The sequence below is a fragment of the Apteryx rowi genome, unplaced genomic scaffold (assembly GCF_003343035.1).
Source record: "Apteryx rowi isolate R43461 unplaced genomic scaffold, aptRow1 scaffold_107, whole genome shotgun sequence".
NCBI classification, from domain to species: domain Eukaryota; kingdom Metazoa; phylum Chordata; class Aves; order Apterygiformes; family Apterygidae; genus Apteryx; species Apteryx rowi.
In genome coordinates this window covers 396,504-411,111 of record NW_020447275.1, presented here as the reverse complement: position 1 = coordinate 411,111, position 14,608 = coordinate 396,504, and the positions used below count along the sequence as shown (strand labels likewise).

Genomic DNA, 14,608 nt, shown 5'->3' with positions numbered 1-14,608 from the left:
TAGATGTGAATTTGTTTATTCAATATAGATTGAAACAGAAATTAACTTGACTGGTTTGTTTAACAGTTTCCCAAGTTTCAGTTGCGATACAGCGTATGGTAGTTCACAGGAAATGATAAGGGATCACTCAGTAACAGCTCCCACCCTTGATCTAGCTGTTACATTGCACAACAGGACAGCTCATATAGTCTCCCACTAATCTTTTTATTGACTGCTGAGCATCCCTTGAAAAAAACCTTAAGCATACAGAAGATAGTCTAATTCATGCCTATGCCTGTTAATTAGCAGGACCACTGACTGTACATGAAACAGTCTTAAACTGTCAAAATAAGAAAATGTTAAAATAAAAAAATAAATAGGAGGATCTTCTAAAAAAAGTAGTTACCTGCCTTAATTTTTGTTCAAAAACCTCTGTACATATTTGCTATCTTCCACTGCTGAAATGGATTATTTTGTTCAGCCATGGTAATTAACACAGGACCCAGAGAATGGAATTGACCCAACCATTCGCCTAACTCAAAATCCAGATGTACACAGCTTGTGTTACACAGGAATGGGAATGTCAGGTAAACCATAGAATATAAATATGGACAACACATCTTGAAAGCAACAGTTAACAGTTACTGTTAAAGCAGTATCACAGCTTTCAGTTTGACTTATTTTCTGTACATATATTTCACTGTCAGTAATTCCCAGTTACAATACAGCTGCAAAAAGGGAATACCAAGTCAAAAAAAAAAAAAAAAAAAAAAAGCCAAAGGTCTGTTCAAGCTTAGCTAGTTGGCATAGTTAAGCCATGCCAGTTTGCGTAGTGAATGGCACACAAGGGAGTGATTTGACTTATCGTCCTGTCCAGCTGCCTTTGATGCCTCAGCCCAAATCAAGTAATTGTGTAAACTAGGTTAAGAGGGGGTGATTTTGGCACAAATCCAAAAGAAGGTTTAAACTCTTAACCCTAGGTCCGTAGCAATAGTGTTTCAGAAATAAAAATGAAACAAATGATTTTCACATGAACAGAAACATGAAAGAAGAGCTGAGGGGACTTTTAGATGCTCTCGCTGTACTCATAATTTAAAACCACTAACAGCCATGTGCAAAACAATATTTAAAGGCTGGAGATTTATGTTCAGATATATTGACATAACTCTGCACTAAAAGTAACTCCTAGGCAAAGTAAAAACAGTTTGCTTACAAAAGGATGAAAGAAAATCATCAAAAAGCTAAAGTATCAGAAACATTATCTTTATGAACACTGGCTTTCACTGCATGTGTTGAAACAAATGGCAAAGCCCGATAGTGGCCAAAGCAAGGAGTCGAAGTCAGGACTCTTAGTTTCAAGCTCATCTCTGCCAATAATAATCTTGGACCAAATCACTTTGGATTCTCACTTTGCTTCAGTTAATCTATTTGTAAAAGAGCAATAGGCGATACCAACTTCAGAAGCGCACTGCTGCTTGTAAGCAGTCAAAAGCCTTGGACTAAAACCCGTGGTACAAATACAGGCCTTCCACGAAACCTGAAGTGTTTATATTCTCTACTCTGGGAGCACTTAGTCAGTCAATCATCTAACTGAAATGCCTACTAATCCAATGTATCAAAAGCACCCCAATGCTTACTGCAGCATTAAAAAGAATTTGCACAGTATTCCTGAGATTTAAGTAAAACCAGTTCAGTGTTTTTCATCAAGCAGTACTACATATATAAAATGAATATTCACCTAACTTTCCATAAGACAGCTAAACTATACAGATATTTATGATATCTCTTCCCCCCCCACCCCGATAATTCATCTCTGCCAGACAGGATGAATGTAGGAGGCGGCAAAAGAATTTCCTACTTATAAGGGAGGATTTAAGGGCTGACAGCTTAAAAAAGACCCCAGATGAAAATCATAAAAATAGTTCAGAACTGATAAAGTCCTTAATCTAAAGCTGTCTTTATGATAACTTAAACGAGCATTGAGGTGTAAGTTGTAACAATCCTTATAACATGAGCTAACTTCTTCTGCAAAGTACATTGAGTTCTCTCAATAGACTAATGGCACTTAAAAAAAAAAAATCCAGAATACCAACCCCCTGTTAAATTACGTATGAAACAGACATTACTCACATCAAAATAATTAATTAAATTCTTCAGAGTGTGAAAATACAAGGCAGGTTTGGGACTTCCTATGTGCGACTATACTGAATTCAGGAATTATCTTCCCACTAGTTCCACGCAGCTGAGTAGCACAGGCTGATGCCTGCCTAGAATTTTTTCTCTGGCACTGGACACCTCTGGCTCCCAAAACGGTATCTGCAGCTCAGTGAAAAATGTGCCCCAGCTCCCAGGGCTTCCAAACTTACTGTGAAGTGCAGGTGACCAAATAGCTTCTCTATGACATTGGCTTAATTAGATTGCTCATTTCTGGGAAAAAAATCAGGATGCAAAACCTAGAGAATTTTTTAAACAAATTTTTTTCCCTCATTTTGCTGAGGCAAGGACAAAATATTATTTCTTTCTCAAATTAATATTCACTGATAGTAAACACTTCTGTGTTCTATCAAATTTTTGCTTCTTAAAAACAGTAAAATTAATTTCACTGAAAATTTAGAAAGAGCACTGGTTGACAAACAGTGAAGTGACTATGCCTGTCTTCTGTTCAGGATCAAACCACGCAGACTGCCCTGCAGGAGTGAGGCTTACCTGTTTACTAACTTGAACATAATACTGCATCACACTCTTCATATACTGATATTAATCAAAGCACAAACATACTCAAAACACATACATGTGTATATGAATATGTTTTCAAGCTTGACTGAGTGCTGCATGGATAACATCAGTTCATTCACTAAATGGTCTTCCCATTTGGTCTAAAATCATACCCACATGTATTATACCCACAAATGTGGGGAAAGGTCATAAAAGAATGAGCAATAACTATGATGCCTCCACTTGGCAGTGGTAGTTGGTGCCACTCCAACTATTTTTTTAGTTTTACTTTTTACTACTTTAGAAGAAAAGAGACACAAAATACTGAATGAAGCTTCTCTAACCTCAAAAACTCAGCAAGAACAAAGAAAACAATTTGCCACCTCTGCCTACAGAAATCCTTCAAACAAGACTGGACTCAAGATTATTTATATTTTAAAATGCTTTAAAATATGAGTGACAGAGTGATTCCTTACAACATTTATCTACTATTATTTCACCATGAAAAATAAAAAGAAGGCCGCTTTGCTTGTTATTCAGCACTACCAAGTCACAGCTGGGTACACTAAACCAGCAGAGGGCAATAGAATTCTAGAATCTTGCAAAATTGGGATGTAATTCTGGATGGAGCTTTATTTATCGCATACATTTTCTGGCAGAAGTGACTTTAACATCTAAGTATAAATGATCTTTATCTTGTATTCCTGAAGATAATGTATAATTTACAAAGATAATGTATAATTTACTATACATTAGCCTATGCATTGCAGAATCTCCCAGAGATTTATTTCTATATAGATGTATCAAGACAGACAGATATACACACAATACAAAGGTACACAAACATTAAATAATGCACAATAACACACTTTTCCTTTTTCCAAAGAGATTACAAAGAGATTTACAAAGTTCTGTTATACACTGAATACCCCCAAGTAAACTAAAATCATCTAGAATGAAGGACATTCAGAACCCGCGAAAAAAGGGTAAGACATTTCCCTGCCAGAACTTCGCAGTTCTAACTAAAGTTAAATTCCAAAAAGTGGATAAGAAATATTCTGACTTCCTTCCTCTACCTACAGTACATTCAAAAAGGTATTTTAAAAAATTCTAATTCCATAACACAGATTACCGTGACTCTGTTTAACAAGGTTTGATTCCTTTAGTTAAATTACAGATTTCACAAATCCTCAGTTTGTGCTGCTGAATCCATCTTAAGAGTTCCTGAAATTCTGACACAGCTATTCTGAAAATATTTTTAAAATTTACATTATTCCTTTGACATCAGGTGTCAATATTTACTAAATCAGCAGTGAGTGTGTAACTGCACTTATTGTTAGTTTTGGGAAATCCCAAATCCTTTCACTAAAGATGCTTTTCTTTTTGTAAGTAGTTTTTCAGAAATAAAGATTTTTAGATATAGGCCTTTGTAATATCATTTTGAATTAAATCATACTAATTAAGACATCAAGAATACACTGAAATCACAAAATATTTTATGACTCTCCTACTCTCTAAAATCGTTTCTATGGAAGCAGAATGAGATGGCTTGCCTTAAATGATAAACAATGTCTTATATGACTGTTAAAAATAGATTCCGAGTCGACAAATGAAAGCTCAAGCTTCAACTGCATTGGAACTGTGGTATTACTCCACTCACAAAACTGACATCCCAGCAACAAAACTGTAACCCAGATCTCCATTTAGAAACATATACACCCTGTAAACTTCACATATTTGTATCTTCATTTATATACGGAGAGTGGCTCTCAGAATTATTGATGACCTGATGAGAAAACTAAAGACCATTTCATATAGGATCTGAGTATTTCCCTGGAAAGGGAAATAAAGTATTTCTTTTTAAGTCCTGCTGTCACTGCTTTCTAGTATTTATTTTAGTTATTGTTTTTTCCTCCTATGGCAGCATTCTCTGTCTTCAGTGGTAGAATTCTCTCTGAAGTTCTCTCAATAAATATATAGTGTTACCTTTCTGGAGAAACTATTAAAACAAGAGTCCTCTAAAACAGTAAAAACAAAACAGGCAGAAACACGCAGAAGTACAATACAGGATATGTGTTGCAAAGGAATAAAACCAAATTGTAACAGCAATAGATCTCATCTTGGTAATAAGAATTACACACTACACCGTTCAGAAGGTGAGAGAGATGGGATAAGCAAAGAAGGGAAAGGCAAAATCATGAAGAATACTGAAAATAAGGACAAGAAACCTCAGCTTACTGCATTCTGAGGTAAGCGATTTGACACATTAGAAAACAGAACCACTTTGAGCAACAGGCAAAGAAAATTATTTTGGTGGTGCTGGATGCAGGTGCATTACAGAGCAGGACACTGCAAATCACCATTAAAAATCTGCTTTATGATACAATGCAGATACAGCATGAGCAGTGCATGGGGAAGAAAACAGCTACAACTTTTGCATAATAAATCCTACTCTTATTGGCAAAAGCATTTTGAACTAACTAGAAGGAGGCAACGTGGTATTCAGAAGTTCAGAAAGCCAGTGATGAATCAGAGGAAGCAATGAAGAGAATCACAACAAGAACTTTGCCTGTACGGATGATATGATGATGTACAGAGGATAAGGAAGCAGAAAGTGGGTAAGATGTAGGGATGCGGATGTAAGAGATATGCACTTCACCTATGGGCTTGAGTCACAGTGAGAACAATAATTTATATGAGTGAAGGGGAAAACCGTAAGACAGGAAAAAATTTAAAATACTCAAATGCTTTAGCCACATCCAGTTTAAACTGTTGATGAAATACCTAGAATGGCAACAGAAAAATTCACACAGAAGCATGCAATGTACATGAATATATTAATAATTTCTCTCTCAATGTATCACCCTCTGTAAGCATTTGCTCTCTTCTGGAAATGTAAAAGAACATTACTCCAGTCATGAAAAATAATGGTGCCCCAATGAAAGTGAATTCACTAAGATGAAGGAATTCTGTTTTCATGTAGAAACTTAAGTTCCATTCCAGTGAAATAAGGACAGTGATCAGGAAGGCATGTTGAACTTACAGATCTGGAAAAAGTATGGGACTCAGTTACTTCAGATTTATGCTCCTTCACTTTAAGATCAGAAGCTTTACCAGAGATTTTATTTAGCCACCAGAAATTCTTTTATGGTGAAAATACTAAGTGAAGCAATATTTATATACACTATAATCCTTCCTGGAAATAACAACAATGTAAAGAGATGGGCTATAACTAAATTAAAATTGTTATCGTTGAACCAGAGTTTTGTATCATTAGTAGAAAATGAGTTTAAGTGGAGTCAGGAACAAAGTTACAAATTATGTAATCCAATGCTTGTGGAAATAAAATGGAAAGCTTTCTATTTATTCTAGGAGATAGTGGATCTGTTTCTGAGTTGCAGAACTAAACATTTATTGCAATATTTATCTTTACTTCTTATTTTAATAGGTTTGGTTTTGGGGAGTTTTTCTTTTTTTTTTTCTCTCTGACCAAATACTTCTTCCCACAAACCACTAAGGCCTGAAATTGCAACTGCAAAGTTCCCTTCAATGTTTCTCATGATGTTATCATTCTGGGAAAGCGTGATTCTCCAGCAGAGCTTCTTCAACAGAGCAAATTTACTATAGTAATTCATTTCCAAAATTCCTTGTAGACAAACATAAAAAAAAAAAAAATCCTCTAGATAGTCTCTCCCACAAATGTGTGAAAACATTCACAATATACTTTCTTGTCTGATCGCTTCCTTTTTTTTAACCTAAAAATAGTTTAGAAGGTGAAATATACTCTGCCTCCTAAGACATTAAATCTATTCTACAGACATGTATTGTGTATTCATTCAAAACCAAAGTGTACTAAGAAAAGTATCAAAGGTCATACACAAGATTTTGGCACCTGATTTGCAGATGACACTGCAAAATCACTCAGTCATGCTAAGGAGCTATGGATGAATCCAGATTCTTGTTTTAACTTAAGACTTATGTTTGCTTTTACAGAAATAATTTATCAAGCTGTAATCTGTATACGAAGGGAACTTTAAATGGATGTAATAGAAACCTTTAACTGGGAGTGTCTAGAAATATTGACAGAACTTCGACCATCACCTTTATGTTCTCTTCCATAACCTTGCTCATATTCATGAGCACCTACAAAGTAACCACATTATCCTATTTCAAAACTTCTGCTTTTATGTGAAGTCTATAAAAACTTTAGCCATACTTTATCTGTTGGTGGACAGAACCACCCACAATAATGATGACTAAAACTGTTCTACAGTTTCCTTGCAGTGCCTCAAACTGCCTGACTTCATGTATTACTCCTTGTTTTGTATTTGGATTGTAAGCTCTTGAGGATAGGGACCATCTTTGTGTTCTTTGGTACAAAAGCATATCAGCAGTTCTGGTCCTTAAGTAAGGCTCCTCGATGTTACAGTATTGCAAATAATGCTAGTACACACATTTGATTATATGGTAAACTACCATTAGTATCGTTTTTCACTGTTTTTCATAATAGAATTGTGCAAATATTCCATTGACTCAACTGATACTAACTGAAATCACTGTAAATTTTGCCTGATAAAGACATGAAAATGGAATCAACTTTTCACCCATCATCACAGATTTCCAAGTCAGCCTTTCATTATGTGGCTTCTCTGAGACTTTGTAGCTGATGCTACAGAAGAGAGAGAATATTTCAAATTATGATGCTTCGGTTACATGATTAACCTGGAACTAGTCTCTCTTGAAAAAGGGTTTGATTACAGTATTTATAATATGATGAACTACTCTGACTTTCTCTAGTATTGGCTCTTCTGTCTTCACAGAAAGTCTTTACCCTTATAACCAGGAATCCTTCCCACACCTAACAGGCTCTAGAATGAAGTGGTCATTTATTCAGGCATTTCAGGGTGTAAAGAATTTCCTCCATAGCATGGGTACCACAATTATTAGTGAAACTTGATAGTTCACTTCAACTAGGAAAGTATACTCTCAAATTCATTTCATTTAATATTATGCTTTGCAGAAGAGCATATATATTTCACTAGGGATAACATGATGATTATACCGGTGTCTTAACACAGAATGCTTCCAGTTTCATATTTAATCACTAACTTCAAATATTTTTCTTAGACCTAAATTTTGTGCTCACCTGAAAGATTATTAAAAAATTCTTAAACCAAAAAACCCACTTCTCAAAAACTCCACCAGTGTAATTCCAAAGATGAGCTGAATAAGGGTTTGCTACTATATTCAAAAGTTTCATACAAAGCAATTTACCAACTGTTGGTAAACTTCTTAAATACTGAATAAAACAGTTCCCCTATTTTATGCAATTCCATTACCAAAAATTATTTTCTTCTCATCTCAATTGAGAAATATATAGGCAGACATGCATATGAGCATTTAATCAATAGCTCAAACTTAGAGAATAAAAATAACATAAAGATGCAACTGAAACTGTATTCAAAATTAAATGGCTTACAAGCATAAAGAAACCATCCATCCTTCCCTCCATCCCTCCCAAGAATTACATAATTAAGTTACATAAAAATTATAAAGCAGTCTCCAGTGCAGCTCACTGCGTTACCTTAAATGGCAAGTGTCAATTTTAATGTAATACAACCAACCTATGAGGCAGTTTACTGCATTAGGGTTATTTTTGCTCAAACTAGATCATCACTGATGTAAGTGCTGTAACTCAAGCAATTTATAACACCGACTCAAAAATCTAAGTGAAACACTTGTGATTCCAAACAACAATATAATTCTGGCTGCTGCAATTTAAATGCATGTTCATCTATAAAATATGAAGTCCACTAAAAATTTCTACACAGAACAAATTGGACTTTCAGAAGAGTACATTTTTATTATGTCACTTCTTTTAATCACACGCAGGTGATCAGAACACTCACTTCTGAATGCTGAATAATACTAATTTACAAGTGGGTTAATATCTAATGTGTAATGTGACAGAGTTTCCTCAGAAAGATATGGGAGCACAGATGATCATATACAGTTTAAGAATAAAATCTTAGGTATAAAATTTTGAAAAATTCCCTGAAAACCAGAAAATTCTTACTGTATTATAATCTTCATATTGAGGACCTGCAATGGTTGAGGTATGCAAGAAATGAATGTTTGATGAGTTAATAAAATTGAATCTTAATTAAAGAATATCCTTTTCAATTTGCCCTTTTCTTCTGATGTGTGGAAAGACGACTACTTTTCTACAGCACCAACGAATATTACAGTTCTGATTTATACAACCCTACACTCCAAAAATGACTGCATACCAAATAAGCATGGGCCATCTGTATCAAAAAAACACAGAAAAATACTTTTATCTTCATGTATAAATACATTTTATTTATATTGTTCCAATTTTAAACAAAATTCCAAAAGTATTACTAATGGTAAACTAAAACCTTTTCTAACTCAGAAGCAAAAGATTTGTTTGTTTTTGTGACATTAACAGTACACACCAAGAAGTCCACTGTCACTGATGAGTCACATTTTGCTAACAGCTCATGTCCAATATCCTAAATTTTTAAAAAGCATTGTGTCTACTTTTTGTAGAAAATTCAAGTATTTCTCCAGGCCACAAATATGTAACCAGTACTGACTTGCTGCCTGCAAATTTAACCCTGCCAGCTATGAGCCAGAGTACTTCTGAAATCAAACGCTGTCCTATCAAGTTTCTCGACAGACTGCTCACTAGACTTCAACCGCTGGAATTCTGAAATCTCACTAAACATCCCAAGAGCTGATACCATGTTATATACATGGTGATGTTTCTTTTTATTTTAATTAGCTAGATGTAGAAACACCCTGGACTCATCATTACATACTGAAGAGATGAGGAGACAGAAGACCTGTTAGATCATAGAAGATCAAAAAAGCTCGTCCCTTATAATGTATTTTATACTTTTTTTCCCAAGAATATTTTAAAATACTTCAAGGCTAGAGCTTTGGCCATTTCCATGAAAAGACCATTCCAGAAACCAGCAAACATCAGCACTAGGAATACATTTCTCTTACTACTTATTTTATGTACTCATTTTCTTGGTTTCAACTGCTGGACTCATGTAAAAACGTATCTTTCTCACTTACACACCTCAAACACTTGGTGCCTGCAACATGTATGTCCATGTTCAGTAAAACTGTTTAGGAAGAAGAAATAATTGTTACATTGGTGCTCTGTTACCCTTTTTGTATTAGGTAACTAAACTGAGTGCATACCCCAAAACTTAACATTTCATTTGCACAATACCCCCTAAACAAAGGAACTGTGATGCCGTATTACTTCTTTTTGCTATTTCACTTAAAGCTACAGGAATGACATTAACAATAAAATATCATAACAAGAAATCCCGCTGTAATTTCATATCAAAATGCTATAGCAAATACACATGGCAAAATATATACTCATCTGATTAACTCTGAAACATTCTTAGATTTATGACAGGTTTTCTCACTGCTGACTTGATGTGGAATACCGCTTGATGCAGTAATACTAATTGCACATGCAAACAAAAACCTGTCACTTAGGTTCAGAATTCCTGTTGTCTATTCCTGGCTACCAAGAACACTCTGCAGTTTCAACAAAGCCAGGTCAAATAATATTTAAAATGCTTCTGGCATTTAACATGATATGCTGGTAACAGAAACATCAGTAAAAACAAGTATGCATTCCCAAGTACTACTACAGGATTTTTGGAAAACATAAAAACAACCACACTTATAGCCAAGGCCAGAGTTATGCATATCTCTCTTGAAGCAACACTACTGCAATACTAATTGCCCATACTTTGCCTACAGAAAAACAGAAAGCAACTTGAAGGGGGAGGGGGAGAAATCTATACTGCACATGGTAATTAAATAAAATTGACAAGCAAGTCAGCAGAAACAGCTGACAATGCAAACATACCATTTTTCTCAGAAGGTATTTTAATAAAAACAAATACCCCCCCATGACCTTGATTTGTAGTTTTTACATTCCTCTGAACTTATCTGAGTGACAGCAATATGCTGTGATAAGCAGTAAAACTTTTCATTCTATCAAAGATTTTTGCAAGGGAAACCCAATGAAAGAGAGATTTTAAGGAGGTGGAAAAATACCACCCATTTTTCCTAACTTAGGACTACTGACACAGACCATTGTTCCTATAAAGGCTCATGTCAGGTAGAAGACACTCATTCCCATCCAGCATAAAATTTTGAAAACCTCTAAGAAGCTGAAAAATGCTCTAAAAAGCTTCATTTTCACTCAAATTCCAAACAGAACCTTAACTGTTCATTTTAATTAATCACTGCAAAGTTCGTCTACTGATCTTATGTGTTGAACAACATATTAGTTTGTTTAGTAAGAATAACTAAGTTTTATACCAAAATAAGTACTTTTGCCAAACAATTGTATCTTATGGGACATACCAAAGGGGACCATCACTTAACCTGAGGATTAGCTCTGGGAAAAACAAAATTCTTTTTCTATTATGCATTAACAGCTGGCTTTCTCAAGTGACAGTCAGGTTACTTTGTTTTTTAATTCAGGTCTGGAACATTAAGAAAATCATCATGCTTCTTACATCAAGGGGCTCACAATTTCCTGAGCATGGGACAGGTCACATAGTACTTAAACAGTAAGTATGGGACTATTTTATTAGATCAAAGATGTCAGTGAACTTTCTGTGGGAGAAACGGTGTGAGATCTCAGTAGTCCTACTGAAAAAATAGCGTACAGAAGAAATTACTTTAAGATAGTGTATGTTCAGTCTGACTTTTTGTTCTCCTTCACTGTGAAATTAAAAACTTGCTTAAGCTTATTTCAACATTCATGATACTCCATGCAAAATAAAGTATCTTTTAACTGCTTTATTTTTTTCTATTTGATCAAACTTTACCAAATGAGGAACCTAACCAAACTGCTGCAACTCCTAAAAATTCTCTTGCACCTCTCAAGATAGAGAGCTATGTGGACCATCTTGGCAAATTTCATTAGAGGCACTAAAAGCAGGAAATAAAACTAAAATCAATCTTTCTTCATAATATACGACTGATGCAGTAACAAGAAAAAAAACAAGGGAATGGAAAACCTATATAGCTCATTAGGTCTTTCCCTGAATTAGGTACAGGGGCAACAAATGGTACAAAACACATGATTCTGATGCTCAAGGACTCAAAAGAGAGATAATAGAAAAAGATGCATGCAATTAAAGATGGTATCGGAAGTTTATTTGTCAGGATTCAAAAATCTAGTATTTGACCATGCTAGCTTATAGAAGAGAATGTAAATATTCTGCAAACCCACTCTAGAAAGCAGTCTTGGGATAACTGTGCACAGTTCTAATATAAAATTCATTTAACTAAAACTTTTTCAAAGCTCAAATGAGAAGTGATAAAATCTACTGCTTTATGCTCTATATATGTAGTAAATACTGTTCTACATACAAGATTTCAAGAAACTTCCTATGCATATGACTTTGTCAAAGCTGCTCTTATCTTCAGCAGATTGTTCTGTGTTATGACTAGGAAAGTTCTGCTTTTTTTTTTTTTAAACTACATCATAGAATCTAGTTCAACTATAGAAAAAACAGAAAATTTTCAATTATAGTCTTTAGTTTGAATCAAGAAGAACAATTTGATTCTTCACCTCACTATTGTTGAAAAATATTGCTCCCTATAGCCTTAGTTTGCATTCAGTTAAAAAAGGAATCTCTGCATTTTCTTTAAGGTTATGCATAAATGCCTCATGCACTATCTGAATGACTGGTTACATTTTTTGCAGTTATGATATGTCACCAATATCTAGCTGGACTGATGCAGTAACTCCTATGGTGTATAATACCATGACTTACCAATCAAAAACATTTATCAAACAGTTTGTCAAACTGGATTGTAAACTGATATTGACACTAAAAAAAGATCAACTGGCACCACAATTACCAAGTCCCTGTCCTAAAATGATTATCTGCTTGGATATTTATATCCTAAATATCAACATTAGAGCTAATCAGAACTGGTGAAACACCCACTGTACTGATCCAAAGGGATACTGAAATAACTACATCCATACTACAAAAATTCTGGTTTTGAAACAGTTAATGATCCTATTTGCAGGATTTGCATCATTTACATTTTCATATTTACTGCCATATTGTATTTTATCACTATCCTATCAAACTCTATGCAAGAGAAAAAAATAGTAATTAAAAAAAAACCACCAGAAATTGAAAAGAAATATTCCGTTAAAACAAGCATTTATAATATTGTAAGTTTGCAACTGCACAGACCTTGAAAATTTAACATGTGCTTTTTGGCCAATGCTTAAGATGTTAAATTAAACAAAAAAGTACTCTGGTTAATGGCTTTTATACAACAATATCAGAAATGATTCTTTTCAGTTATTTCAGCTACTAGTTATAATTCAAATAATTCTCTAACCCGTCATATAAAGTCTGCATTTAGTTCTGGGTTAATTTATCATAATCATCATTGTGCAGTATCCTAGCTAAGTGTAACTCTGGAGCAGAGGCCATAAAAGCCAATTGAAAGACTTCTACTGACGTAAAAAAGCTTTAGCGTGAGGTTTTCTACCCATTATGCATCTCCTGTCATTACTTTCAGCAATGTACATAAAGCAAACAAAACACAAAATAGCAGTGGATTTTAATGAAGATCAAAACTTACCCTATAAAAAGCAGTCATCAGGGGTAGCAATGCTGCTGCAATGCTATATTCTTCTGAAGATGAACAATCCTTAAAGAAAAACATATGAGGAAAATAAGCAAAATCATTTTCAAAATTATGCCTTATATAATTTCATTTTTGTCTTAGGAAGACCCTCTGATTGTTCCTTCCCATATATAATGTATCTTTTAATCATTTCATATAACATGAGAGTAATATATATGGGTGTGTGTACACATATACGTCTCCCTTCAACTTCTGCTAGATAGGTATCGCTATGATTCTTAAAGGAATTTATTAGCAGTTTTTTCATCCCTATGTTTGAAAAAGAAGAAGTTCACTGACACAGTTTACATATGTAAAGAAAAGTATGACTCCTTTGGGAAACAATAAAAGGTAACTTGCTTCCATTTAGGACAATAGCAAATCTGACTGTAAAATGGAAGTGATGTGATGACCAAAGAATGTACTTTCCAAAGTTTACATGAAGAAACTGGCATTATCTAATACAAAACAGTCACCTCCACAGCCTCTCCAAAAGTTTGACATGGCTGCCTTTAAAAGAAGATAAAAACCCACTCTGTCTCAAGTGCCTCATTCAACAGGCAGGTGTGTCATTCATGCCCCTCTAAGCTGGAAAAGGTACGCCAAAGTAAACCCACTGGTAATTGCACTGATGAAAACGGGGATCTTATTGCGGAAGTCTTTTAAATGAAATCAGAACCAGACTGTAACTTAATATTTAAAAGACAAACTACTTGAATTTTTAAGACTTTGTTTTAAACATGGAACAAACAATATTCAACCAAAAACATGAAGGCAACCCATGATGATTTCCCCCAGCACAGTCTATTTCCACGAGGGTCTTTTTGTTCTTTTTTTGTGACTGGATCTTTACCTCAGCTCTTTTTGTCAACACTGAAAAACACAATAACGCACATACTTCTTCTAGACAAATGTATTATCACTGTGCCCCTTGATGATGAATGGCAAACATTTGAACTCTTCATCTCAAAACTTTTTTTTTTTTAAAAAGCATTCACTCCTACAGTGGGCACCCTTCAACTCAACCCAAACTCCCATTAACTATCTATAGTATCTGACCAAATTCCAAAACTGAAATATCTCAAGAGTTCCTCTGCCGGACTTTAAATTTAGGCCTTCATCTTATGGTGTTTCATCCTTGGAGTTCTCCAAACACAAAAGCTAGAAAAAACTGGCTCCAGCCAAC

General features: G+C 34.6%; 1 protein-coding gene across 2 annotated transcripts in view; it reads right to left on the bottom strand.

Annotated features, from left to right (window-relative positions):
* SBF2 (SET binding factor 2) overlaps positions 1 to 14,608 on the bottom strand; it is a 326,277-nt gene that overhangs the window by 66,335 nt on the left and 245,334 nt on the right. For both annotated transcript variants that reach the window (XM_026070870.1, XM_026070861.1), the window contains one exon: positions 13,378 to 13,446. In XM_026070870.1, coding sequence (XP_025926655.1) covers positions 13,378 to 13,446 — 69 coding nt within the window. The remainder of the gene's footprint in view (positions 1 to 13,377; positions 13,447 to 14,608) is intronic.